The 27,446-nt window shown below is 41.1% G+C and overlaps 2 protein-coding genes across 3 annotated transcripts in view; one reads left to right on the forward strand and one right to left on the reverse strand.

The window, feature by feature from the left end:
- Window positions 1–27,446, reverse strand: part of MCPH1 (microcephalin 1) — a 233,726-nt gene that overhangs the window by 56,817 nt on the left and 149,463 nt on the right.
- ANGPT2 (angiopoietin 2) overlaps window positions 12,105–27,446 on the forward strand; it is a 56,666-nt gene continuing 41,324 nt past the window's right edge. The window contains exon 1 of one of the 2 annotated variants that reach the window (XM_046648532.1): window positions 12,105–12,787. In XM_046648532.1, coding sequence (XP_046504488.1) covers window positions 12,500–12,787 — 288 coding nt within the window. In that variant the 5' untranslated portion in view covers window positions 12,105–12,499. The remainder of the gene's footprint in view (window positions 12,788–27,446) is intronic. The other variant, XM_046648533.1, reaches the window with a different exon arrangement.

Raw genomic sequence — 27,446 nt, forward strand, 5'->3', positions numbered from 1 at the left:
GGAAGAATCTGTTCCAGGGCTCTCTCCTGGCTTCTGGTGGTTTCCGGCAATCTTCGGCATCCCTGGGCTTATAGATGCATCACCTTGATCTCTGCCGTCCTGTTCACATGGCGTTCTCTCTGTGCATGTGTCTGTGTCCAAATTTCCCTTTTTTATCAGGACACCAGTCAGATTTCATTGGGGGCTCACCCTACTCAGTATGACCTCATCCTCACTAACTATATCGGCAATGACTCTCTTTCCAAATAAGGCCAGATTCTGAGTTACTGGGAGTTCGGACATCAATGTATGGATTTTTAGGGGACACAATTCAGCCATAACAAAGGCTCTCAAAGAAATGACAAATTTATAAAAAGTTACCACGCTAATAATATCTTGCAGATTTTGTTTCCAATCACTTGCAACATCTCATAGATACTAAGAAGTACCTTTTTACTGACCAGATTGGATCCTCTTTACTTACTATTATTATCTATCTCTTTTAGAGCAGAAATCTGGAGAATAGGACAACACGTCAGAATCCACAGAGGCTGCACCAGTGAAACTGTGGTCAAGGGTCAGTGTGGATGGAGGCACTCTGTGATTTAACTTTATCTAGAAAACCTAGATTGTTAAGATTTATGCAACTTATGTAGCTGTTCATTTTCATCATTTTCATCTACTATTTAATATTAGTTAAGATTATTTAACAAAGCTGGCACTGACATTGATCATGAAAATAGGTCTTGGTACTTCCAGCCCAGATCACTCTCTTGAGCTTCTGAGCCACATGTTCGATAGGAAAACTCTATCTGGATGTTTCATAACCAGTTAAAACTGAACTTGTACAAAAGTGCATCCATTGCCTGCCTTCCTGGCTTTCCTCTCCTCCTGAGCTCTCCTGAGTCACCATCCAGCCAGCTGCCAGGCCAGGAGCTGGAGGATCATTCATTCTTGACTCTCCCGCTTACCCATTTATCCAGGCTTCTTATTATCCTGTTGGTCATTCATTGGGCTTTTTGAATCTGTAGCTTGGTGTCTTTCATCATTTTGGTGAACTCTTCAGCCATTATCTCTTTAAATGCCACCTGTCCTGTTCACTCTCTCTCCTCCTTCCGGAATTCCATTTAGACCGTCACCCTCCATCCATAGGTGTCTTACCTTCTTTCCTGGTCTCCATCTCCTTGTCTATCCTTTTAACTTATCTTTCAGCTCAGTGACTCTTTCTTCAGATCTTCAGATGTGTCTAAGCTTTAGTGAAACACAATCTTTAAATTATAAATTTCAATGATTGCATTTTTTATTTCTGTAAGCTTTCTTTTCAAATCCACAAGGCTTTTTTCTTCTGTAGTTTTCTGTCCTCTTTAGGTGTTTTCTAAATTTTATTTTATATCCTTAAGCATGGTAAGTGTTATGGGTTGAATTGTGCCCTCCAAAAAGATGTAAGTCGTAACCTCCAGTACCCCAGAATGTGACCTTATCTGGAAATAGGGCTGTTGCAGATGTAACTAGTTAAGATGAGGTCACAATGGAGTAGGGTGGGCCCCTAACCCAATATGACTAGTGTCCTTATAGGAAGAGGGACATGTAAAGACACAGGGACACACACAGGAGAATGCCACGTGATGAAAAAGGCAGAGAATGGAGTGATGCAGCTGCAAGCTAAAGAATACCGAAGATTGCCAGCAAACCACCAGAAGCTAGGAAGGGGCAAGAAAGGATTCCCCTACAGGTTTCAGGGGAGCGTGGCCCTGTCAACACCTTCATTTTGGGCTTTTAGCTTCCTGTACTGTGAGACAAGAAATTTCTGTGGTTTCAGGTTGCCCAGTTTGTGGTACTTCGTTACAGCAGCCCAAGAAAACTAATACAGTAAGGACGGCTATTTTATAAAACGTGGCTGACAGCTCCCATATATAAAGTTCTTGCCAGTCTGTTTTTGCCATTTTTTCTTTCTGCTGACTTTTGCTAACGGTACTATGTATTCTTAAATGCTCATCTATTTTTGTCTGTGAGTTGTTCATTTTCCTTGGGAAATTATCTGTAAGAATTTTTTGAGCTCTATGATGAAGGTGCATTCCTTTGGAAAGGTTTCACATTTGCCACAAAACTGGGGTGTGCGGAGGGGTGAAGAGCACCAGCCTAGAACCGCTTTAAAAATTCACCATGGCTTGAGGTTTTTTCCAACCAGCTAATTTGCACTGTAAAACTGAAAAGGGTGAGCTTGTGGTTACAATCCTCAGGCACGGGTTCCCCCTTTCTAATGTGCTTAACATCAGGCACATTTTCTTCGTCCTTCTGAAGAGGCTGGGGATGGAACAGCTTTACTTCTGCCTCACCTGGACACACTGGGCGGAATCCTCTGGGGCGCATGTTCCTGGAAGGAGGCGTCTCAGACTCTCCACCATGTGGGTGGGGCCTCGTCTCCTCTCTGCACCCTCTCGGGACCCAAAAAGGTTCAGGTTTTCCAGATTTGCCAAATGCCTTGTTGGCAAGGCTGTTTAACATTCCACTTGATTCACTTGGTTCCTGCCTCCACTTAAATTTGGGCCTGCCATTTTCCTATCGTCATTTTGTGGATGATTTTAAAACAATTTTTAAATTATTTTACCCAGCATTTTTAGTTGTTTTAAGTATAACAGTCAATCCCAATACCAAACCCATCCCATTACGGGAATCCTCATACCCAGTGGACCATCCCTCCTACATACTCTGGAGCCCTGTGTTGATATTCTAGCTCAGGCCGCCCTAATACCTGACGTGTTTGTCCTCAGGTCTCTGTTTAATCTGACTTTCTTCCAACCTCTCCCCGACACAGCCCTCCAGGGGCCTTTCACGATCAGATCAGGCCACTCCCTGTGGAAAGCACTCCATGGCTTCAAAATCCCTCAGGTCAAGTCCAAATGCCTAAACGGGACTCTCGAGGAGCAGATTCCCCTTGGGGTCTTCAGGTTTACCGCCTGCCCTGCACTCTGCTCAATTACACAGTGAATTTCCCTTCAGTTCCACGGTCTCGTGTTTATTGCACTTTTTCTCTGCCTGGAATGTATCTTCCTTCACTTCCGGTCTCTATTTTGAGGAAGCGATCAGAAGGTTCTTCTTAAGTGGAAGATTTGGATCTCGTCAATCGTTGGAAAGTATTCCTGCTGTTCACTCAGATCTACCTCCATCCAGGAGCTGTCCCTGTACAGAGCTCCTGCTCGGTAGCAGCCAGGATCACCAGGGAGGTCGTCACAGCACTGTCCCTGCGCGTTGGAACGTGGATCTGCCTCTCTAGACTGTAGTGAACTTGCTGTAGCAGTAAGTTTGTAAGCAGGATCAGGTGTTTAAACTCACCCCTTATGGAGACAGACAGCACAGGCGTCTACTTTTTCTACTATAGCCATAGTAAAGCTTAACTCATCAGGTAGTAACCTGATCACCAGAGGACAGGTGGCTTTGTGTGTACTAAACAAATGCTTAAATGTATATATATATATATATATATAATTATTTTTTTTTTTTTGGTGGGGAAGATTAGCTCTGAGCTAACACCTGTGCCAACCTTCCTCTGCTTTGTATGTGGGATGCCTCCAGTGCATGGCTGATGAGTGGAGTAGGTCCACCCCCAGGGTCCGAACCCGTGAACCCAGCCCACAAAAGCAGAGAGTGTGGAAATTTACTGACAGCCACCGGGCCAGCCCTCTGCTTAAAAATATTTTTTATTCTGTGTGTGTGTGCGTGCACGTGCACACCTAAGTAGGCGTTTAACTTCTGCATATGGTGTGGTGTTCTTTTGCATTTAAACTATAATGGAAACATTCCAAGTTGTATATTAGTTGCTATTGATTTATGTCCTCAATCGCATACCATTTCTACTACTGATTAATAAAAACGGATAGTTTTGCCTGTTACCTGGTATGAGACCAGTAGAGGGAGCAGGTGAGTATTACAAGTGGATGTGATATTTGCATTCTCAGAGAGGTACCAGCTCTAGCAGTTTTTTGTTTTGTTTTGTTTTAATTTATACTGTAACGAGGCAAGACTTTTGGACTTGCAAATAAAAAAGGTCACCGAAATATGCATCAGGGTTTTGGGGAAAAGTAAATAATATGTTTTTCCTCTAAATATTCTACCAGAATAGTTTTAGGACTTTCAAAAACCACTGTCAAAATTTTTTTCTTAAGGGAAACAGATGCCAGGAACTAGGTACCTTAATACCACTATAAATGTCCTCTCTTTACAGGCTTTGTACAATTTACTTCCTTTCATTTTTTCTTTTGTATTAGTCTTTGAATTTAGACCCTTTCCTTAAAATGGAACATTTTGGGCAAGCACAGTTTATTATTAACGGAGTGACAAAGAAATTGCCTGAGATACAGTCTAGGAGAATAGTGGAACATTGACACATTAGATTACTAGGAAAGGTTTGAATCATCAGCAGACAAACATACTTAGACTCATGAAGGAGCAAGAATGGCAGGGAGTATTTTTATACACTTGAATGCAAACATCACTTCTTTTCATGCATAACTATTTATTATACTTCTAATATAATTCTTCAAAAACTATGTATCATTCTTCAGGAATGACTTTTTATACATGTAACTCCATAATCAAGTCTAATTTCCCACAGGAAGATTTTTTTATATCAAGTCAGTTGATGGATGGGAACACCAAAAGAGGGCCATGTGCTTTTACTTTTTTACTTCTTTGACCTAAGCAATTTTATTTATGTTAACCTATAAGCAAGAGAGATAATATATCTTAATGTAAATAGCACACATGACATTTTTATCTTATTTTAAAAGGTTCTCAATAATTAAGATAAAAATTTTATAAATTTAGATTAAACAAAGATTAATCTAGATGGCATTAAGCCACTTTCAAAATAAAATTCATTTGTAGAGAAATTCAGATAAATGATTATGACGAGACTAGACATTTTTCAGAAGCAATAGAATTTGAATTCTTTACAATCTTGTTGAAATGAATTTAGGAACATCTAATGTAAAACTATAACTCATCAGCCCACCTCAAAATCTCTAATGAAATATTGTCTTAGCCAAAAGAAAGATTTTATTGACTTTACATTGGTTGTGAGTAAAACAGTAAACATTGACATCAATCCACTGAAAGAAAATGTTTAGCATTTTTTTCTACAGGGGAAAAAACAGGACACAGAATTACTGGCAAAAATATTATCAGGCTAATGCACTCATCTATTGTTTTAGAATTTCATCCTCTGCCTTTTTAAAGTTATGACTTGTATCTCGACCTTTTAGGCATTTTTTTGATGGGAAGATAAACTATTCCATAAAAATATTAGAGAACAAAAATATTTAAAAATCAAACAGCATTTGAGATAACTTTTTGTAACAGGAGAATTGTATAAACTAAAATATTCCTAAAAATTCAGGGAATTCATGACGAAATATTAAAAAAAAATAGTCACTTGGATATTTCCCAAGTTTCTAGTAAACAAAAAGTCTTTTCTTCTCAAAGTCTTTAAGGTTACATATTATATACAGTGTGGCTTTGAAAAACAAACATTCTTTAGCAGATGCTGTGCCGGTTTGTGGGAGTGCCAACTGTAAAGAAGTCGTCTCTAACTGTCCTCGGACATCACTTCACAGGAAATACTCAGATAAGTTAGAATGACGAGGATTTGGTAGTTTTTTAATTGAAGTAACCTAAATAAGAATGGCGACCATCTGAGAAGCCACATGAATATTATCAACTCTGATTCTTCCATCAGTACTAACTCTAACACACAGTTCCTATGGTTTGCTGTCAGACAGAAGTTACACAGCTGCAAGAAGAAAGATAATTGTCACAGATAAGGCTGATGCTATCGGGGCCTCTGTCCTTTAATGCGCTGCACTTACTCTGTCTGCTCCACGAATGAAAACACCGCTGGTAATGCAGGGGAAATGGCTGTTTCCCAGGAAAGGAAATTGACTGAAAACACATCTGGCAAAGGGCTTTTTCTCCTCCTTTGGCAGGCAGATACTGATTTTAACAAAATATACATTTCCTCACCTTCTACAAAGGTGAATTCTATGGGGCCAATGGCCCACGCTAAGCGGACTGCCTCAAATTTGTACTCTAAAGATAATGGGCCAGCTATTTTATGTCAAATGCTGGATACATTTAATTGCAACTAGGGCAGGAAATGTGCTAAACTAGGCATCATACTTCATTTCAGAAACTGTTTCTAATTTAAAAGGTACATCATACTCTTCTAGCTATCCACATAGATGAAATTAAAGAGGCAAAGAGAGCAGGGAAAAAAATGTTAAAGCCGGAAAATTGACAATGTAACTAGAATGTATACACAAAGCTTAACTGACGCAAACAGACCACATGGTGGATTCCTAGAGAATCATCCTAACCCAGTAGGTAATTTTAAGTCTTCATTGCTGAATGAATTTGTGCACTTCTGATGGGACCTTCTGCATGCACAGATGCCACAGGTCTAGAATACTGAAGCAGGAACGTGGTCGCTACGTTTGTGACCCGGCTGCTCTAGCTTAGGGGGACGAGAGGCCACACAAAGTCTTTGGCAGCAAAATGGATTCTGTTGCTGGGTTTGTGCTGCAAAGATGTGATAGCCAGTACGAAACCGTGGTTCTTGATCCTCTCCAAAGAAGGTCGTGTTTTGCCATGTTAAAATTGGGGTAAAAAATTATGGATTTAAATTCTCCTTAAATTCATCACCCTTAAGGTTAAAAAAAAAAAAAAAAAGCACAGACATGGAACAGGCTGACAGAATTCTTGTCATCTCACCTCACTGAGCTTTGATTTCCTTATCCATTATAGGGGTGAAACCTACCTTCCACGATTATGTGTATGTGTGTCTTTATATTTATACTGATTTTCTTCTGTCTTTATGTAAACTTGAAAGGGCTTTTCCCTTTGGTACTTTTTTCAAAGCCCATGGCTGAGAATTATCTTTCACGGCATTACAGATTCAGGGTTTGATATTACTTTCACATGATTAGTAACTCCAGAGAGAGGTAACACCAAAGTTTTTACAAAAGGACTCCATTTGTGTTTCTTCAGGTTCAGTTCAGCATATAGTAAAACGAAGTGGAAAGAGAGAAATGGAGCTCTTCCCTGAAGCTTATAAAGGAGTCACCAGGGAGGGAGCCTGCTTAGGAAAGCTGAAATTATTATTATTATTATTATTAGTTGCCAGTTGCAGCTTCTTCTTTAGCTCTCATTAACTACTGCACACAATTTGGAAGAAAAGTAGTAAAATAACTTTTTTGAACAACAATTTTACATCCAGTGAACTTTGTAATGGTTTTTCCTGTACACAGAACATTAAGTTGGACATAACCATGTGGACTGATTTTACTTGGCCAATTTTAAAAAGGCTGGGGATAGGGAGGGAGGAGAGATGGACAAGATGTCTCCAGAGCCCCTTCTGTCTCCAGCATGCCAGGCGCCCAAGAGTCCTGAGTGTGCCCGTCTGTCTGCAAACGGCCAAAAGTCCAAACAGAGTGTCCCCAGCTTCATTTCTTGGGGTATTTCAGTACTGAGAGTTCCTCTTACACCAACACAGAGCTTTCCAAAAATTAAGGCCACGCTGGCCAAATAAGCCTGCCCCAGTCACCGTCTCCAAGGCCTGCAAGCAGCAGTGACATGATGAGAGTGGACCGCGCTGGGTGATGGTGACTAGGGCAGGCATGAGACGGACTCCAAAGGACCCGCCCAGAAATGATGGAAAACAACTCTGGCACAAGGCATGCAATGGATGCAGGCGGTCAGTGTGCCTCTAAGCATGTCTCAGTTCTTCCTATGTGTTTTCCAATTAGATATGGGTTTTCAAAGCATCTATTTGCGATGTACACTTATTGGGATTTTAACAGTTCATAAAGCAATATCCCCCTTCCCCCTGGGCCAGGTGGTCCAACTTCTATCCCGTGATTTCTCCAACAATAGAACTCTCCAGTTAAATACTGAATATTGAACTGGCTCACTGGACAACAACAGAGGTCATCTGGGCCTACTTGAAAATTTTATTTGGCAATCCACGGCTCGGGGGCTGCCCTGCTTTGCACTGACTTAAAGTTGGCATCCTCCTTTGGTTTCTGGCTTCCCAGGACACCATTCAAACAGAGTCAAGTGTCTCTTGGGAGCCTCACAGATTGCTCTGGATGACCTGGGGCCTCTAGAAGCTTGTGGTCACTCGGATTCCACGATCCAGACAGAAGCAGATCTATGTCCACACGATCTACATTTCTAGAGAGGCCAGGGAGGCCACAACCAACGGGAGGTCCTCTGGCTTTTCCCACGCCTTAGGGCTTTGGTTCCACAGGGCAAACTGAAGGCGAAGTTCTTTGTCATGCTGGCCTCTTTCAGGGAATAGGTGGTCTTTTCGGTACCATCAAACAGGATTTACCTCTTTATGGCAAGGAGAATCTGAGACAGCTCTACAGAGAATAAACGGGAGCCTCCGAAATGTCAACTGATGACATACAGTATGAGGGAGAAAACAAACATTATTAATAAAATAAACAGTACCATGAACAGCTGTTCGGCAGAACTGTTAGAAAAAAAAAATTGGTTGGGCAGGCAGGCGACTTTGGGGAAGGCTGTCATAATATTTCTCATTTTATGGCTTCATCTGCCTTTAGCTATCCTGTCAGCAAGTCATTGAAGAAAACTCAAGATTCTCTTGGAAAATGAACAGCTCTGAGAACCCCAGTGAAGCCCCGTTCAGGAGCCAAGGATCTGGGCTGCGTTTGGCCTCGAAGCCCAGGCCGGGGTGGAGGTTGTCACTCAGCAGCCAGTGGTGTGGTGCAAACTAGATGACTACAGCAGGCCTGTCGGTAAGCGAGGGCAGGAGGGTTGACTGTTGGCCCTTTCAGTCAGCTGGCCACAGGCGCAATCCTAGCCCGTCCTCCTTCATGGGACTCCTCGCCCAGATCTGCCTCTTTCTAGGGTCTCCTACAGTTCTTCCTCGCTGGCTGCAGTGGACCTGCAGAACTTCGCTGCATTTCTTCAGGGATGGGTCACTGCAGCAGCGTGTGCTGCTCCCATTACAGCAAACGCGCTGCCTTCTGCAGCTGCCGGTGTGCTGCCTGCGGCCGGCCCAGTGCACAGCGACGTCGCTCTACACTGGGGTCAGCTCTCCTGGTGCATCTCCTTGTCTTGCATTTTAGATCCAGCTTCAAAGTGGCACTTTCTCTGTGGGCACACGTTCCTGCCCCTTTCCTAAGTCCCTTTTCCCCAGCCTGTCTCATGCTTCTCAATTCTTTAAGAAGCCGTGCTGTGATCCGAGGCATGGAAGAGTTCCCTGTTTACATTGGCCATGCGTTGAGAGTGGCCTCACTGACCATGTCACATCCCTCCTTGGCCGACTCTCGTAGTTCTAACTCAGGGGTCAGCAGACTACACTCCATGATGTGTTTTGAACGGCTAAGAATGGTTTTTACATTTCTAAATGGCTGGAAAAAACCCAGAGACCAATATTTCCTGATGTGTGAAAATTACAAGAAATTCAAATTTCAGTGCCCATGAATAAAGCTTTGTTGGAACATAGCCATACTCCTTGCTTGTGGATTGTCTATGGCTGCTTTTCTGCCACAACAGGAGAGTTGGGTAGCTGCGACAGAGACAGTATGGACTGCAAAGCTGGTAATATGTACTATCCGACCCTTTAAAGAAGAAGTTTGCCTAGCCCTGGTCTACCCAGAGCTTCCCCAGACTCTCTGGTAATAACATCTATTTAGGAACCTACGAAGAGTTGCTTGCTGTATGTTCCAACCTTGAGTGGACGGATGGATAAGGAAGCATCCATGCCAACTGTCTATAGGACCAGTGCCCTGGAAGCAACATTGTCTTCCTTCTGTATGCTCTCACAATTCCTCCTCTTATCACATCCTATCGGTTGGTGGGTCTCTCTCCCTCGCTCCATTAGCTTCCTTAAGTCTGAAGTCCCCTTGTGTTACTCTCTGTTCTCAGTGCCCCGCAGAGTGCCTGAGACAACAGTAGCAGACAAGTACTTGTGGTACATCCGCTTCCTGCAGCTTCTTCTTAAACCACCCTGCTTCCCTGGAAGGCAGATGAATGATTTTTAAAACCACAAATGCAATGTTAATACCTTATAATATGCCTTTTCAAATGGGGAGTAACTTAGAAGAAAAAATTTGCACCCTATGCTACTGCTTCACATTCAATCAGAGAATAACTCCGTTGTAATATCTTTTTCCCACTTAAAGGAAAGTGCTGAAAAAGGAAGGAATCTAATATTCCTAAGTAACATTTACTATTCTGTATCATTTTAATCCTAAAGGCACTACAAAGAAAGAATCATCTCATTGCACAAGTAGGGAAACTGAGGCTTGGAGAAGTTAAGCATTTGCTTCAGGTCTCACTGAAGCAGGGTCCTAACACAGGTCTGATCATCAAGCCTATATGCTTTCCTCTACAGCTCCTAGTCTCAATGGCTGTATCTTCTTTAATTTGTTCCTTTAGCAGAAACCACACACCAGAATCACAGTGGAATCAAAGACCCTCTTCTACGTGACCCTTCTGAAGCAGGAGTTCTAGCTTCTTTGTGTGACAGAACCCTTAGTAGTCTAGTAAAGTCTATGAACCCCTTCTCAGAAAACGACATGTGCTACTTTATTCTGATATTAAATCACAGGATCTAGAGATGGATCTGACAACATTGTAGTGCTGAGTGCAAGTGACAGCCTGAGCTATCATAACAAAAACATCTACGATTTCCATTGATGAGAAAGCCACAGATATTGACCACTGTTGTTCGTGACCTAGCCAAAGTTAAAGAAAAAGCTATGTTTCACTGAGAGCTTGGTGAAAAATAAAGACATATATTTTCCCGTCCAAGTTCATGGACCCCATGAATTCTGTCTGTGGACCTCTGGTTAAGAATCCTGGCTTTAGAGGTAACCTGGGAGACAGCCCAAGTTAGGAGAGACGTTTTTAAAGGTCTAATCAGGTCTCTTGAAAACACATTCCAGGAAAACAGAATTCACTATACAAGTTCCACATCCACCCGGGAATTAAAACTACAATTCTGTAATCCTCTGAAAGCTGATCTTACATGACAGAGACTGACACTGGGTTTCATGGGTAGATGTGGTCCAACGTGCCAGAAATGCTACCACTGACTGGGAAGAACAAATCCTGGGCAGGAGATATAAACAGACCACGGCGGACTCCCAAGTGTTTTCCTTGTGTACGCTATGGCTGATGAGTTAGCATCTTGTTAGTCTCTGAAGTGTTAAGTTTTAGTTTTATTAAAGGAAGTAACTTGGAGCATATACAGAGCCATAGAACTGAAGGAGAAAAATCTTGGGAATTAATGCAATCCCTAAATTTTACAGATGAGGACACGAGAGCTTAATTAAAAAGAAGTGATTTGCCTGAGTCCAACACCCGGTGGGACAGATTTAATTGATGCTGGATAATATGTTGCAAAATGATGGGATTTGAGCAAATCCTGATCCAATAAAGGAGAATTTACGAGTTCCTCTCTCAACATCTTCTTATTTAAGTTTTAATTCTCTATTTTTTGCAATTTAACAGACCATTATTCAGTCTAGTCTATTTTAAGCTTATTTTGAATACTGCCGTGGCTATTTTGTTTAAAATATTAGAGCTCAGAAATGGACCTCCTAAACTGATTTAATCAAGGAAGATCTAACTGCTTTAAAATGAAAATTTTGTATACTTAGCTAATAATTCAAAAACCAAGTAATACCGATGAAACTATTTTCCCTATGAAAAAGCAAAGAGTTTACAAGAGCAAGACTTCTTCTCCTTTGTTTGTAATAACAAAAATAAACCAAAGTCCTGACATATTTGTAGTATTTTTATTCCTAAAGGGAAAAAACAGGAACTTTCATTGTACTTTAAAGTTAAAGTTATTACCCCAGATATTTCACCAGCTTACCACTGTGAAATCAGTTTCAGACACAAGAGACCCACTGCTCTCTCTAGGAAATGCTCAATTAGGGTGGTGCCTCTGAAATACCCAGGGGTCCTGTAACTGATCGGATTTTCCCAGAGGGTTTCTGCAGCATATAGTCCTGGTTGGACAGCAGCATCATGCTCAGATTTTTCCTGTTGCCTGGCTAGTGACCCCCCTACAGGAAGATAACGGACAAGCCAGGAGGGCGGAGCAGCTCACTACACATGTCTGGCTGCTCTTATCAACTTATCATATAAGGAAAGGAAAGTGATTGATTCGGATCCTAACACCACAGAATCTGGAGGAAGAGAAACAAAGAAGCATTAACGCTGATCTGTACAGCGAATACGGCCCTCGCAAGTAAGCAGGCTTACTCGTCCTGCTGCAATCTGACAGCTCACTGCAGGACCGGAGAGAAGACAGCATCAAAAACCACGTTTGCTGCTAGAAAAGGAGGAAAGAGAAGATTTTCATTGATGGACCTTAAGCCATGGCAGCAGAGCACTGCATCTGAGAGGACAGCTTAGGACTCGGGAGTCTTATGTGCCCTGAAGTTTGCTAAGCTGGTGGTTTATTACCAAAAGAAAAGAAAGAATGTGGCAGATTGTTTTCTTTACTTTGAGCTGTGATCTTGTCTTAGCCGCAGCCTATAACAACTTTCGGAAAAGCATGGACAGCATAGGGAAGAGACAGTATCAGGTTCAGCACGGCTCTTGCAGCTACACTTTCCTCCTGCCCGAGACAGACAACTGCCGCTCTTCTTCCAGCTCCTACGTCCCGAATGCTGTGCAGAGGGACGCGCCGCCAGACTATGACGACTCTGTGCAGAGACTGCAAGTGCTGGAGAACATCATGGAGAACAACACGCAGTGGCTAATGAAGGTAGGAAAAGGAATCAGTTCTACCTGGTGAACAGTTGAAGCTATTAAGATAGGCTCTGTTGTAACAACCAAAATAAAGGGGCTGGGGGATTAGAGCAAGAAAGAGATGCTTGCTGATGCCTTTGAATGAATTATCACTTCTTTTATTCTATCCCAGGGTGTAAAGTAGTCGTGGGTAAAAAGTGCAAAGGGTCATTTGAAAAGAATGCCAGAATCAATACAGGAAAATCTCTAAGGTTAGGAATCTTTGTGAATAAAACAGAGGAAGCGCATTTCTCTGCAAAGCGTGTAGCTGTTTTGTTTGTTTAAATAGTTTACACTCAGTAACACCCATTACCAGGGATGTTATAAACTGGTCGCAGGCATGTGAGGGAAGCTGTAAGCAACAGCAGCCCCCGGAGCCAGGAAAAACGTGACAATCATGTTAATTACTGATACATAACGGATGGAGTAAAGTGCTTTACCAATTTCCTGAATTTATTTACTAAAATAGATTGTGACTCTGGGTAAATGAGAGGAAATTAAATAAAGCGGACCTTATGCTTCTCAGATTCCGAGGGCTTCACCCCGGAGGGTTTGTCATTTGTAAATGGGGGCAGGTTTTCCGAGTGTGAGAGGGCACTGGGCACTGCAGCCCCCATCGGGGCCAGCAGCCGGCCGTGGAGGTCACCCCACGTGGGATGAGTGTGCACGGCCAGTTTTGCTGCAGTTATGTCGTGACCAGATGGTCATGTTCTCGGGGCTACGATGATTCCCCTGCTTCACAGACTTTCTATAGAAAGTTTAACCAAAATAGGATATTGAAAGCTCAGTTTTTCTTTCACATGTAACCTGGGAGCTGTTTATGCAAAACCCAAAATCACCCTGGAATTTTTCTTGATACGGGCTACATATATTCTAAGGGAGTTTTAAACAAATTGTGTAAATAGTAGACTAATTATTAAATATTATAAGGATATTACATCACAATGCTGGTATGGTAGAGAATGTGGCTATTTAAAGTCATATAGGAACTTTAGCAAGCTGGTTTGCCTCATTCAAGACTCTGTCCCAGAAAAGCATAATTATGTCCTCAGTCTTTCATTTCACCCTAAACTTTCCGTTAGGACATTTTATCGTAATCTCAGAATAGATCTTGGCTCCTAATCTGTGTTTCTCATTAGCTCTCCTACCTTTAGAGAGGAAACAGCTAACTCTAGTTATTACTTGAGTCCTGAGCTTAAATGAATGAATGCTCTCAGCCTGCATTCAATGCCACAAGAGGGGTTGCTTCAAATCAAAGAACAGAAAACAACAAAAATGTATCAGAAAGACCCGCTGCATAATATAAAACTTATTAGCAGTATTTTTAAAGGCACTACCCCTTCTGGGCAAATTCTCCAGTAACTGTCCTTTTTCCTAAGAAAGTCCATGGGGTATCGTCTTTTTAAATCTTCCAAAATTCATAGACGTGCAAATAATAACGTTAAACTTAAAAAGTAGGCAGCAACACACATTCAAATATTTGGAAGACAAACTGTGTCTCAAGTATCTGCTTGCTCCGACTTCCCAGCTCTTTCTAAATCATCATGCTCATGTTGAATACCCTCCCGACATCTCACTGTGGTGTGCTTAATGCCAGGGCTACAGCCACGGAGAGAGAGGAAAGACACACTGTGCGTAGTAAACATTCTAATCTGCCCGCCTGGTAAATCACCTCTTAAAATAAACAGGCAAGAAATATAAAAGAATGTTTTGACAAATGCAAGATTGCCAAACTGTATTTCCTTATTGAAGCGCACATTGGGGATACTTGAAACTCCATAAGCAAAGCTCACATTTCTTTCTTAGATAAACAACCCCCTTCTCTTCGATCTTTGAGACGCTGTTTAAAGAATGAAAAGAACAAGGAATTCTACATGAGGTGGCCAACATTTTTTCCCTTCCAGGTTCAATTAGTAAATATTTGAACAGTAGCACAATGGTATTTCTGAACTCTTTCTTTAGCTCTCTGGCTAAATATCGCCAACAACCATCTAATGTTTATCTTCACATCGGCTCAGCACCTGTTCTCCTGGCCCATCTCGGCCACGTGCATGAGAGAGTCAGTCTGTCCTCTCCCTCCCTCGGTTTACAGGCTTCGCGCTTGGGAACGAACGCAAAAAAAAAAAAAAGCAAACATGCAACCCGCTTAAAGTGATTAAATGTAACCTCTCTGCTTGTTTTTTACTTCTGTGTTTTGCCACCTGTGATAATAAACACTGCTTTTCTCATAAGGGAGAAAATAATATATAATGGGGTGATAGATAAGCCACAGGATTAAAGGATCACCACCACAACCTAACACCTACTGAAAGATTATCACAGAAAGAAAAAGCACAATTCTGTGCTTTTCATTGTTTTACATATTTCCTTTTCTTTAGTACTGTTTATTTTTTTGTTTCCATATTTCCTTTCTCTCCCTGATCAACACCAAAAATAAGAGAGAGAGAGAGAGAAAAAAAAAAAGTTTATGCTTTTAAGAGAACTTGTCAAGAAGGAAAAGAAAACCAGGTTTCTGGTTAATTCCAGGGCAGATGAACAGCATTTCAACTTCTGAGTGGTTAGCATCGTCCAAGGAACGTGGACTGAGGGGCTATTTTGCACATCATCAAAAGATACCACACTGCCCCTTTAATCTTCCAGGCAAAGGAAGTGTCAGACTTCTGAATGAGTGCAGAGGAACCTTAATGGAACAATACCGGGAAGGCTCACTTTCTGCTCAGCGGTTAAACAAGGATAAGATAAATCCATGATAGTTAGCGCACCAAACACACCCCATGACCTACAAAAGCACCGTATGTCACACTGCCTCGCTAATCCTGCATCTGGTCTAAACCTCTGCCCCGGTGACAGTAAACACACTTCATAAAAACTGACAAATAACTTAGCAAAATGGACTGTGTCTTGCTAGGAGACTGAGTGTATTTTTTTTTCCAATAAGAGGAAATGGGGAAAGGAAATAATTATTTCACACTGATGAATACCTTAAATTTATAAACAACTGCAGAGTCTATTGTGCTTTAAAACAGAGTGTTTTGAAAAATAAAGCTAATGCCTATTAAATTGATGTAAACATTTCCTCTGTCATCTTTCTTTTTTTTTGAATGACAGAAATACAGGCTGGGAACTGTGAATCTGAACTGAGATCCTTTTCTTCCTTTAAAACTATGAATAATATATCCTTCTAACAAGATAGAACTACTATTCATCAGTTGATGTACAGGGAACAATGCAGTTTTGCTCCTAAAACAAAATCGCTGTCAACAGGAAAAAGTGATGTTGAGGCTCAGATGAACTCAGCCCACCAGCCCCTCCCCCATCCCCGTCAGAGATCATGTGTGGTTGCAAAACACTCCTTAGCTGTATGTCCTAATGAACAAACCAACCAACCAGAGCTTGGTTCATTAAAAGAAAGAAAAAAAAAAATCCCACCATACCCATAGCCAACGGTCTACTGCAACACTGGAGCAGAACCACCATTCCTCTACTGAAACTGTTGTATCTTGAATCATGAAACATGATTTTCTTCAGTATCAGATGTAAATTTTGTGCACTCAGATAAGGTGATTAAAACCTCTATTTAAGATTGCAGGAAAATGATTGCCCTTATTATTTAATTATATATTAATATCATTATAGTGGGATGAAGAGATGATTAAAGTTTCACCACGGTAGGGGAAGAAGGATGTGTTTAAGTTTGGAAAATGCAAGCATAATATGTTTACTAAACATATTACACAAGACACGTAGTACAATATGTGCTTACTATATATATTATATAAAATACAATAAATGTTTACTATATATACTATATATAGTATATATTATAGTATACATATAATATTTGCTTTCCGTGGTCAAGTGTCCTCTGCTTATTAAACAGGGCTGTCTGACACACTGGATTAGCTATGTAGTATCATACTGTGGGGAGATGATCATTTGCCTGCAGAGGCTAGAACTAGGAAATGGACTTGTGCATGTAACTTCTATAACATCTTACTTCCTGTTTAGACACTAGATAATCCATATACCCTTCATACTGAAGTTTGAAAATTGGTTGACTTTAATCAATATGGTTCTTCATGGCTTAAAAATAGGTTGTAATCTTGGGGCTGGCCCCGTGGCCGAGTGGTTAAGTTCGCGCGCTCCGCTGCAGGCGGCCCAGTGTTTCGTTAGTTCGAATCCTGGGCGCGGACACGGCACTGCTCATCAGACCACGCTGAGGCAGCGTCCCACATACCACAACTAGAAGAACCCACAATGAAGAATACACAACTATGTACCGGGGGGCTTTGGGGAGAAAAAGGAAAAAATAAAATCTTAAAAAAAAAAAAAAATAGGTTGTAATCCAAAAGTTTGTCTGTAAGCCAGTTACTGTATATGAAACTTGAAAAGGATAATGACCTTATAAATGGTGATCAGATGCTCAGGCTGGCCCACAGTGCTTATTTTAACCCAAAAGTAATGGAGATTTTGTATATTTGTAATTGAAAAACAACTGTTCCAATCAAACTACCACCACATGGATAACTTAAAAAAATATATTATGAAAGTATTAAATGGGCAATGGATAAAAAAAGTCAAACCATTAAAGCAGTAGAAAATAGGAAGTAAATTCTCCTTCCTTCTAATCTTCAGTCCCTTTCTTTGAGATGAGCACTTAGAGATTTATACTAGCCCTTTATTGTGACAAATTTAATATCAAAATGAATGAATTTCCTTCTCTTAAAATATGTAGAGTGGCGTTATACCGTGATCAGAATCTTGTTTTGGCTCACAAACAATATGAAAAGAGGTTAGAACAAAGATATTTGATTTAGAGAAGAAGAGCATAATTTGGAAGACTGAGGTAAAGGAGCACATGGATTAAAGAGGTGTGAGAGAGAGAGAGAGAGAGAGAGAGAAAAGGAGAGACAGGGAGAGGAAGGAAGGGAGCAGGGAGTGGAGAGAGCGAGTGGAGACCACCTGTGACGGAATCAAGATAAGGAGAAGGAGCAGCACGTGGCATGACTATTTTGACAGAAAGGAGGTGGTCTATATTATTCCACATTCTGGCCACCAAACGACACCAGGGCCTGGACAGCTTTGTGGATTTCCGGAGTTGAGATCAAGATGGTACATGCAATGAATCAGGAACAGGTACAGACTGTTTCCAAATCAGATGCTCATAATTTGCAGAATGTCTATTACTTAATGATAATGACAACTTAGCAAGCCAGTCTCTCTCACAATAAATATTTAAGTATTTATACCTATAAAATATAATTTATATTTCTTATTAAAAATAAAAAGAGAGTCATATATGCATATATGTTATTTTCTCACTACATCCTTCTTTGACTTGAAGGAAGCTAACAATAAGATTTTTCTCCTAGATTATTCTAGAATTCTGATACAAAGAGAGCCACTCAACTTTCCAGTCACATGTTCAGCACTGAGCACTCATAGTAATATAACGGGGGACAGGAGTCCAGCAGCACTGAGCAACTTTAGAGCACTTTCCACACCTTAGCTCATCTGTCCTCAAAATATCTCTAGAACACAGGCATGGCAGATACAATCCCATCTATTTTTTAATCACATAAACATGGTCAGGATAAAAATATCAATGTGCTTTTCAGTTTAGAAGTCTTGTCTGGCTTACATAGAGAAGAAAACAAACATGGAAATGCACGCATATCCACTCCTCTGAGAAAAAGCAGAATTTTCCATGTGGCTGGAAAGACTGCAGAAAATTGTTGGGAGAAGTGAGGATGAACACGAATACAGTGTTATTTCTTAGTGTGTTAACGTAAATGAGTGACTACCACTCTACCCCTCCCACCCCTTTTGGGGGTTTTCCGGTTCAGGGCAGGCGTCATTCAAGTTCATTTATTTGTTCAACAAATATTTATGGAAGGTCCACGTGGGTCCAGGCAGTGCTCTAGGTGCCTGGGGTAAGTCAGTGAGGCGAGGACAGTGACTAAGGGTCTAGCCCTGGTGGGGACACACTACATTATGCCACCACATTCTCATCAGACATGTGTCAGGAGGCGGTGAGTGCTGCACAAAACAATGAGTGAACAAGGGGAGAAAGAAAAACCAGGAAAGGAGCTCAGGATGTAGGTCAGCGGGGGCGGAGGGAGCCACGCTTAACTGTTAAGCCTCTTTTATGAAAGGAAAATCAAGTGAAACTACCCCTGAATGGTCGTTTTTTCTTGATTACCAAAATAACACGTGGTTATTGTAGGAAATAGGGCATATAAAGAATGCACAAAAAATAAATATTATATATAATGCTATCATTCGGAAATAACCATCCTTAGAATTTAGTGCATATATATGCCTATATATGTGTGACTATTTTTAAAGCACGTATATGCTGTAATATTATATACTCTATACCTATCTGATAACTTGTATTTTTTATTAAAAATTAAAAAGGAGGTGGGTCTGAGAGGTTAAGTAACTTGGTTGACATCCCAAGTCAGTAACGGAAACAATTCCCACCACCTGTGAGTCCTGTTTTAAGAAAAGTACAGGACGTTCCAGGGCATTCCTGGGCAGTGCAATAGCAGAACACCTCAGCAGCGTTGCGCACGATAGCTATTGCGTGGACAACTTTGTCATCAAATTCTTACAGGGAAGATATGCAGCCCTTTCTAGGTGGGGATGGTGCGAAGCTGCTAAGAAAAAACGCGCAGCTTTTGGGGGGAAATATCTTGTGTGCAAAGTAATTACATGAAATTCCACTTTGTAGCTCAGCAGAGTAAAAAATTATATGCTAACTAAGAGAAAGCACATATGCAGCTTCTAACAAACCGTATATATAGTAACCCTTTTCTGGAAGTTGACTGAGGGTGACATCCTGAGTTTCACAGTTTCACCCGAAAGTCCAGGCAAATAAAATTCAGTCCCTGGAAAGTAATGTGTGACCTGCTCTGTCCTTTGTGCGATTTTTAAAAGGACTAGAGTGTGTCTCCCATCCAGTATCCTACAGATGGGGATAACCAAAACTGCCTTGACGTCAGCATGACATGAATGTTTAACGTGAGAAAAACATGTAAAATTCAATCATTTGACGTAATCAAAACCAGTCAAAGAATTTGTCATAATGTTTTTGAATAAAAGTTTCAACAATAAATTGGAATTAAAATAACTGTTTTACATAAAGTTTGAACATGAAGGGATGACCTCTCCTCCACCACCTCAACTGTGAGTCAGCTGTGCCAGCTGTCTGTCTGTAAATTAACGTTTGATTAGATATTCTTCCATGAAATTGCCTTTCTTTCTTATCCTAAGCTTGGCGTGCACCAGCTAACTAAAGATGTGAAACCTATTAAAACTCTCCCATGAAGTGGGCCTAATCCTTTTACCATCAGCACTGCTTCAACCAGCTAAAACCATTACCGTTGCAATTCAACTAGAACCTAATTAAACTGGCTGTGGGACCTGCCCCTGGGGGCGCAGGGGCCAGTCATTCTCCAAAATCAGCCTCAGTCCTCCCCTGGTGCAACCTTTCACAGGGCTGTGAATTGCTTTCGGAACACTTACGCTAACCTGACAACTTAACACTACAAAGTATCCAATATTTAATATCTAAAAAACCAACAATCAACCAAACTAAGTATATATGTTAAGAATAGAACCTGTCATTTTTTAGTAAGTAATTTTATATTTTTCATGGACAATGATGATCTTTAAGGGAAGAAATATTGAGATACAGAAGTCTTGGGAAATACATTATTTCATCGTGTCAGCACAGTTTCCTAGGGAATTCATTGTTTTATACGTGCTGAATATTCATAAATTATTGATCTTTTAGGTAGAGAATATTAATAAAAGTCTTAAAAGGAGGCAAGCATTCAACCTCTCCATTTCTCAATTGGGTCACCTTCCGTCTAGACCACACCAACACTCGCTCATGTATTAGCAGTCTTCTTGGTATGAGGGGGGCTATTCCACCAGGGTGACTTAATCTGGTGATCAGCCTGGGACAAAACCTACGACCTAAATGTCCTTGTCTTAACATAAGGACTCAGTATTCTAGGATGTACTTTAGCACCTTCCTTGATGTTCCAGCAAATTCCAGGGATCAGAGTTAAACCTGGACTGTAGGTTACCCTGTGCATGTCGCTAACCAACATTTAGTGCTGGGCTGAACGTGCTCCCCACTGGAGATTTCTACTTTGGCTGCCAAAAGTACATCTTGGTAGTTAGGCTCAACAGCAAAAGGGAAAAAAACGTGTTATGAGATTTTTGTCTAATTTCATGAATCCACAGCAAGGAGGCCATACTTTTTGGTATAACCTGTTGAATCATGTGGGACTTTACAAGGAGAGTTAGTCTGACAGTCCTTCTGTTCCAAGGTGTGGTGAGAGAGAACTGGGAGCTGCCCATTTCCCTCTGTCGAGCAGCCTCTAAGGCCCTCAAGACTTACATCCTGAAGGAAAAAGGAAGAGGTGAAAAAAAAACAGACAAATTCAGGGATTTCATTTCTGGCCCAAGCCAGCCCCAGAAATTTAGCCAAACTAGAGCAAAGAGAATGATGTGTTCACATTCTCTTGAATTTGGAATAAAGTCATTCTATACCAAAAGAAGTATCTTGGACACAACTGATGAGATTCAAAGAAATATAAATATAAAATAGACCATATTTGCACATGAAGTCCATGCTAATATCATTAGACAAGAGTGCCTTTGAAGTTATTTTCCGGGGTTTCAGTGTCTGCTTGTTTAACTATATAACCAGTGAGAGCTAGCTAGGTTAACTGGTGCAATCTGAGACTACAGAATAAAAGTTTTTTTGTTATTTCATTCATTCCTCCTTATATGTAGTAAATGACTTCTTTTTTAAAAAAAGGTAATTTTTTTAGAGCAGTTTTATGTTCACAGTAAAATCGAGTGAAAGGTAGAGAGATTTCCAATATACCTCCCCACCCCACCCCATGCACAGCCTCCCCCATTATCAATGACCCCCCCCCAGATTGGCACTTTTGTTACAACGGATGAACCCACACTGACACATCATGATCACCCAGAGTCCTTAGTTTACAGTAGGGTTCACTCTGGGTGTTGTACGCTCTATGGGTTTGTTTGGACAAATGTACGACATATCCACCACTACAGCATCACGCAGAGTAGTTTCACTGGCTGAAAACCCACTGTGCTCTGCCTATTCACCCCTCCCTTTACTGTGTCCATAGTTTTATCTTTTCCGGAATGTCATATAGTTGGAATCATACCGTATGTAGACTTTTCAAACTGCCTTCTTTCACCTAGTGACTTTTTTTTTTTTTTTAGCATGGTTGACTGTACATTTGTTTAGTGATCCTTGCCTTATTCAACTAAGTTAACGGCTAAAACCCCCACTGTGTACCTTCAGAAACTTAAGGTTTTCTTACCTACGGTGGGGACCTCAGGGGAGTATTATGTGTTTCAAATAGGATGATGAATGCAAAAGTGCGTCGGAAACTGTAAGACGTTATATCATTGCAGGGACTAACATTATAATTAATCTTAGTAACAGTACCAGAAACACACTTAGCAAGATCTGTACTATATCTCACATTAAAGATTATAATTCCACTTACTCTTATCAGGTTAAGTGATCTGACTTTAGACCTCTGAGTTATATACCCCAAAGCACATCTTTGTAAGATAATGAACCTCCTTTCAACATGGAAAAGGACAATTGTAAGTGCATATATAAAATGTCTTCATTTATAGCACATGGCTGAGTGCCTCGTTGTAGAAACACCTGCTCTAAAATTGGCCACAGGATCTTCTCCTAAACTACCCTACCTGTGCTCCATCATGCACACAGTTGATGCTGTGAGCCAATTAAGAGTCAGACTTTACTGTTAAATGTATTTTTTTTTTTTTTGAGGAAGACTAGCCCTGAGCTAACTACTGCCAGTCCTCCTCTTTTTGCTGAGGAAGCCTGGCCCTGAGCTAACATCGTGCCCATCTTCCTCTACTTTATATGTGGGATGCCTACCACAGCATCGCGTGCCAAGCAGTGCCATGTCCGCACCTGGGATCCGAACCGGCGAACCCCGGGCCGCCAAGAAGCGGCACGTGCGAACTTAACTGCTGCGCCACCGGGCCGGCCCCTGTTAAATGTATTTTTTATCACTTCAGCTTTCAGTAAGTTATAAGCAATGCTACCCTTCTGTATGTTCTGTTTTTATAGAAGGCAGGAACTAAATTAATATTAAAGGGAAGCCCTAAAACTACCTTCTGAGCAGGCATTCTGGGGTTAACTAGTCAACCCGTACATCTCGGTAGAAAAGATTCAAAATTCCTAAGAGGTATCATTTCCTCTGGACGCCTGAAAGCATTTTCTCTGCCATTAGATTTGTCGAACCAACAGATATTATCAGCTCTTGGTTATTTGCGGATAATTGTAAACACTAGTCTGAAGATAACTGAAGTATTCCTTTGAGTTTTATTAAACACTATCTAGTCTTTGGAATCTTAAAAAATTATTACATACAGATGTAGCTTAAAACTTTCCTAAGAAAGCTGTTCTTAACGGGAAATTTTGTTGCGAAAATGCTGCTAGAGAGAAGACATTTTGCTGAATAATATAAAATCATCAAATTCTGACCACAAGCTAATTATCTATGCTTAATATTTGGTGTATGTGTATGGAATTCCTTATTATTTTTAGCTACTAATGAACAGATTCTTAAATTTCCTAAAAAAATAAATTTATCCTGTTTTAACTTTTCAGTGTTAATAACAGGAATTCCTGACCATAATTGGTTTTTACTTAACTGTAACAGTGAAATACTCTTAAAAGCAGTGATGGTTGGGATAATTATGTTACAAGTTAAAGAACTGAGATGAATCAGAACACCATCTCCTCAAATAACAATTGGTCATTTGGTGTAATTAATTGCCCATATTTTCAAGTATGGTTCCCTTCTGGATTATAACAAACACAATAAATCCACATGTGCTTTTTTCCTCTAGTTGGACAATGTTTAATACATATAATTTATTTCTTACATGATTAGCCTGCCCCATGCCATGAAGCCTTTACGGCTGCAACATATAGAATTAATTGATAGTGTGCCCCTTCTCCTTTCCCCTTCGTCACCCCAAAATACTACTACTATTAAAATAAGTGGTCTCTGGGCTGGCCCGGTGGCACAGTGGTTAAGTTTGCATGTTCTGTTTTGGTGGCCCAGTGTTCACGGGTTCGGATCCCAGGTGCAGACCTAATATGCACTGCTCATCAAGTCATGCTGTGGAGGCATCCCACATACAAAACAGAGGAAGACGGGCACAGATGTTAGCTCAGGGCCCATCTTCCTCACTAAATAAATAAATAAATAAATAGTCTCTGGATGAGAAAGAAAAAAAAGGATGAAAATATTTGATGAATGAATAACTCTCTCTTCTAAATGGGGACCCTTTGTCTATCCACTTCAGTTTTAAATGATCCAGAATCCTAAGTCAGCAACACAGATCAGCCACAGCAGCCATGGAGATAACCAGCAGCCTCACTCACCTCTTCAAAAACAAAGGCGCTTTCAGCTCATTCCTAGGATGCCAGCATCCTTCACTTGTTTGTTTAAAAAGTCTGCAGAGTTCTTGCAAAAAGGATACTGTTCATATGACAGCAGTCCCTAAAGGTCAAAACAGAGAAAGCCACTTTCTCCTCTTTGACGCTATGTAGTTGTTACTGTAAAATGACAGAGGTGACAATGCTGCTGATCATCATCATGATAGCAGCTGGCATTTACCAGGTGCACATGACGTGGTGACATCGTCACATTTAAATTCATGGCAGCCCATTTAAGGCAGATACTCTCTTCTTCCCTTACAGATGAAGAAACTCAAGCTCACAGTGGTATCAGATGGTACAGAGTTGGCAAAACTATGATCAAGTTTCTTTATTTCAGAGCTTCTTACATTAACACAGACTTTCAAAAGAGTTAAATAAAAATCCACAGGTCTTTTTGTGTGGGTCAGGAGAGCTAACAGGCTTGACTGCAGTCCCCCAACACCTGCCATTCTGACACTACACACAATGGTCACACCCAAAGCACGCCCACCACCATGAGTAAGAACAAATAGGGAAATACGGAACCAGTGGGATGACCAGTTTGGGTAGATGCTACTGTTCCCATTTTACCGCTGGGGGAATGTTGACAAGTAGTGCGATAGTAAGTGACTTGCTGGGTTCCAGAGCATCAGGCTGCAGAGCAGACATTTAAACCTAAGGACGTCTTATTTCAAAGCCCTGCAATCACAGGCAGTGTTCCACCTCCTCCCAAGCTTTGCTTTTTCCCTCTCAGACTGGAACCTAGACAGAGCAGCAGAACACTAAAACCCAAATGATTTGAACCTCCATACGATGTCAACATTGGTTAAGAGTAAAGGGCAGCTGCCGTCCTTTGGTATCACGAGACACACGTGCACCATCACAGCTATACGGCAGCCCATGATGCTTGGAGAAAATGGCACATACGTGGCTATGTTTTCAGAGGTAGGGAAGGTGGTACAAAAGAAATGCAACTCTTCCAAATATGGCACTGTAGGAATAAGCGATGGGCAAAAGAAGCCTTGAAGAGCAGGAACTTCTTCCATTCACACATACACCTCAGCTCCCCAAATATCGGCTGGACCAGGTCAGCCCTGGTCTGTTCATTTCTTCAGACCACTGCCTTAGACACGTCTCAGACTCTGTGCTGCACTGTCTCTGTTTCACGAAATCTAGCGCTTTTTTTTTTTTTGAGGTATAATTCAGAGTAAAATTAACAAATCTTCAGTGTATAACTTGAATTTTTATACACGTATACATCTGTGTAACGACCACCCAGCTCACGATTGAGATTTCCAGCACAGCAAGTGGCTCACTCGTGCCCCCTCTCACTCAGCATCCCCTCCTCTCAAGACCAGCCTCTATTCCACCATAGGTTAACTCTAACAAGTTTTGTATTTCGTATAATTGCAACAATACAGTACATATTCTTGTTGGGTCTGTTTTATTATTTCTGTGATTCATCCACATTGTCGTGTGTGCTAAAATGTGTCCTTTTCTATTACTCTGCAGTATCTTATTGTATGAGTATGACATGATTTATGTCCCCATGGTACCACTGTAGAAGGATATTTGTGTTCTTTTATGGAAGTCAATGCTTCTTAATTGGACAAATACATGTACTGTTTTTCTTGTACTGTTATCTTTGGAATCTATACAGTTGGATTGACTTAAAGCTGCCCTGAGTGATTTCCAAGACTAAATCTGCCTTCTAATGAAATCCAATCTTCAGAAAATATGTCGAAAAGTGGTCTTAGTGTTTATTCCTGAGGTGCCCAGAAAGAACTTTTGAGGAATGCTTTAAGTCCTGGTCAAATATAATATAATCCCACTAAGGTAACAACCAAAGTTCACAAGGAGATACTGAAAAAAGTACAACAGACGCCTAAGGAAAGAAGGAGCAGTATACACATTCAATGGAAAAGAAAGGGTGGGGATGAAACACAGGCCTGACCCATTCACAAGTTGTACCCATGCACCACTCCCTCTGGCCTTTCCAGTCTTCACCTCTCCCCAGACAACACCTTCATTTTTCCAGCATAATCAAGAGACGGTTACTATGGGCAACAATTCTCCAGATTAGAGCCTGCTTCTGGGAGCACCAGGAGTTTTCCTTTTTCAAATCTTCCTACTATGCTTCAACTTGTATGACTTAGGGTCACCATTATGAAAATGCTTTAGGTGTACTCCCTGTACCATGGCTCATATCAGCTCCTCTCTCACTGGGGGCTGGCCTGATCTTGGTTCTGGAGCAGGTACTGGGACCACTGAGATGCACAGCAGAGGAACCATGAAAAACCAGGAGCTGCTTCTCTGAGGTCGGCCAGAGGAAAGCTCATGGCCACTGGGGATAAGGCTTAAGATGAGGATTCACTTCCCATTTCTGAGTTTATCACTGTAATTTTCAGGAAATTTCCTAGGCTAGCATAGACTTCCCCCCCAAAGACATCAACACTTTGGGAGACTAAAGGTTCAGGGGTTCAGGAACAGTTAGCACTGTCAGGTCTACACACACCACCTGAAAAATGCTGGGACGCAGGACCGCCGTTTTGGACAAAACCTTTGCTTATGTCCTAATTTTGGCCTCCTTAAGCCAAAGTACTCCTAAAGGCACCCAGAAGAGGGCCAAGATTCCAGTGGAACCAACCACTCATAATTTGAATCCCAAAGAGCAGCCAAAACTCCAACGTAGGTCTTTGCACTGAGAGGATTCGACAAAGACACTAAGCCACAAAGTTTAAGCTGGCATTCAGATCACTTTAATTTGAAACCAGATTTCCATAACTGAGGGAAGCTTTCAAGAATTCACTACCACTGATAAAATTAAACTGGCTTGTAGGAGTCAAGACCAAATCACAGCACCGACCACAGTGATTTTTGGTTAAAAAATGGGGGTAAGATGACTCATATTTTGATTGAAACAAACAAACAAATCCTAACAATAGGAAAACCTCTGCTACTGCTCCCTTCTTCCTGTATGTGCCCTCATTCCCACTTCCTGTGCATACCCTCACTCCTCATTCCCACTTCCTGTGCATACCCTCACCTACATGCCCACTTCCTGTGCACACCCTCACCCCTCATGCCCACTTCCTGTGTATAC

Source organism: Equus quagga, chromosome 22 (assembly GCF_021613505.1).
Source record: "Equus quagga isolate Etosha38 chromosome 22, UCLA_HA_Equagga_1.0, whole genome shotgun sequence".
Lineage (NCBI taxonomy): Eukaryota > Metazoa > Chordata > Mammalia > Perissodactyla > Equidae > Equus > Equus quagga.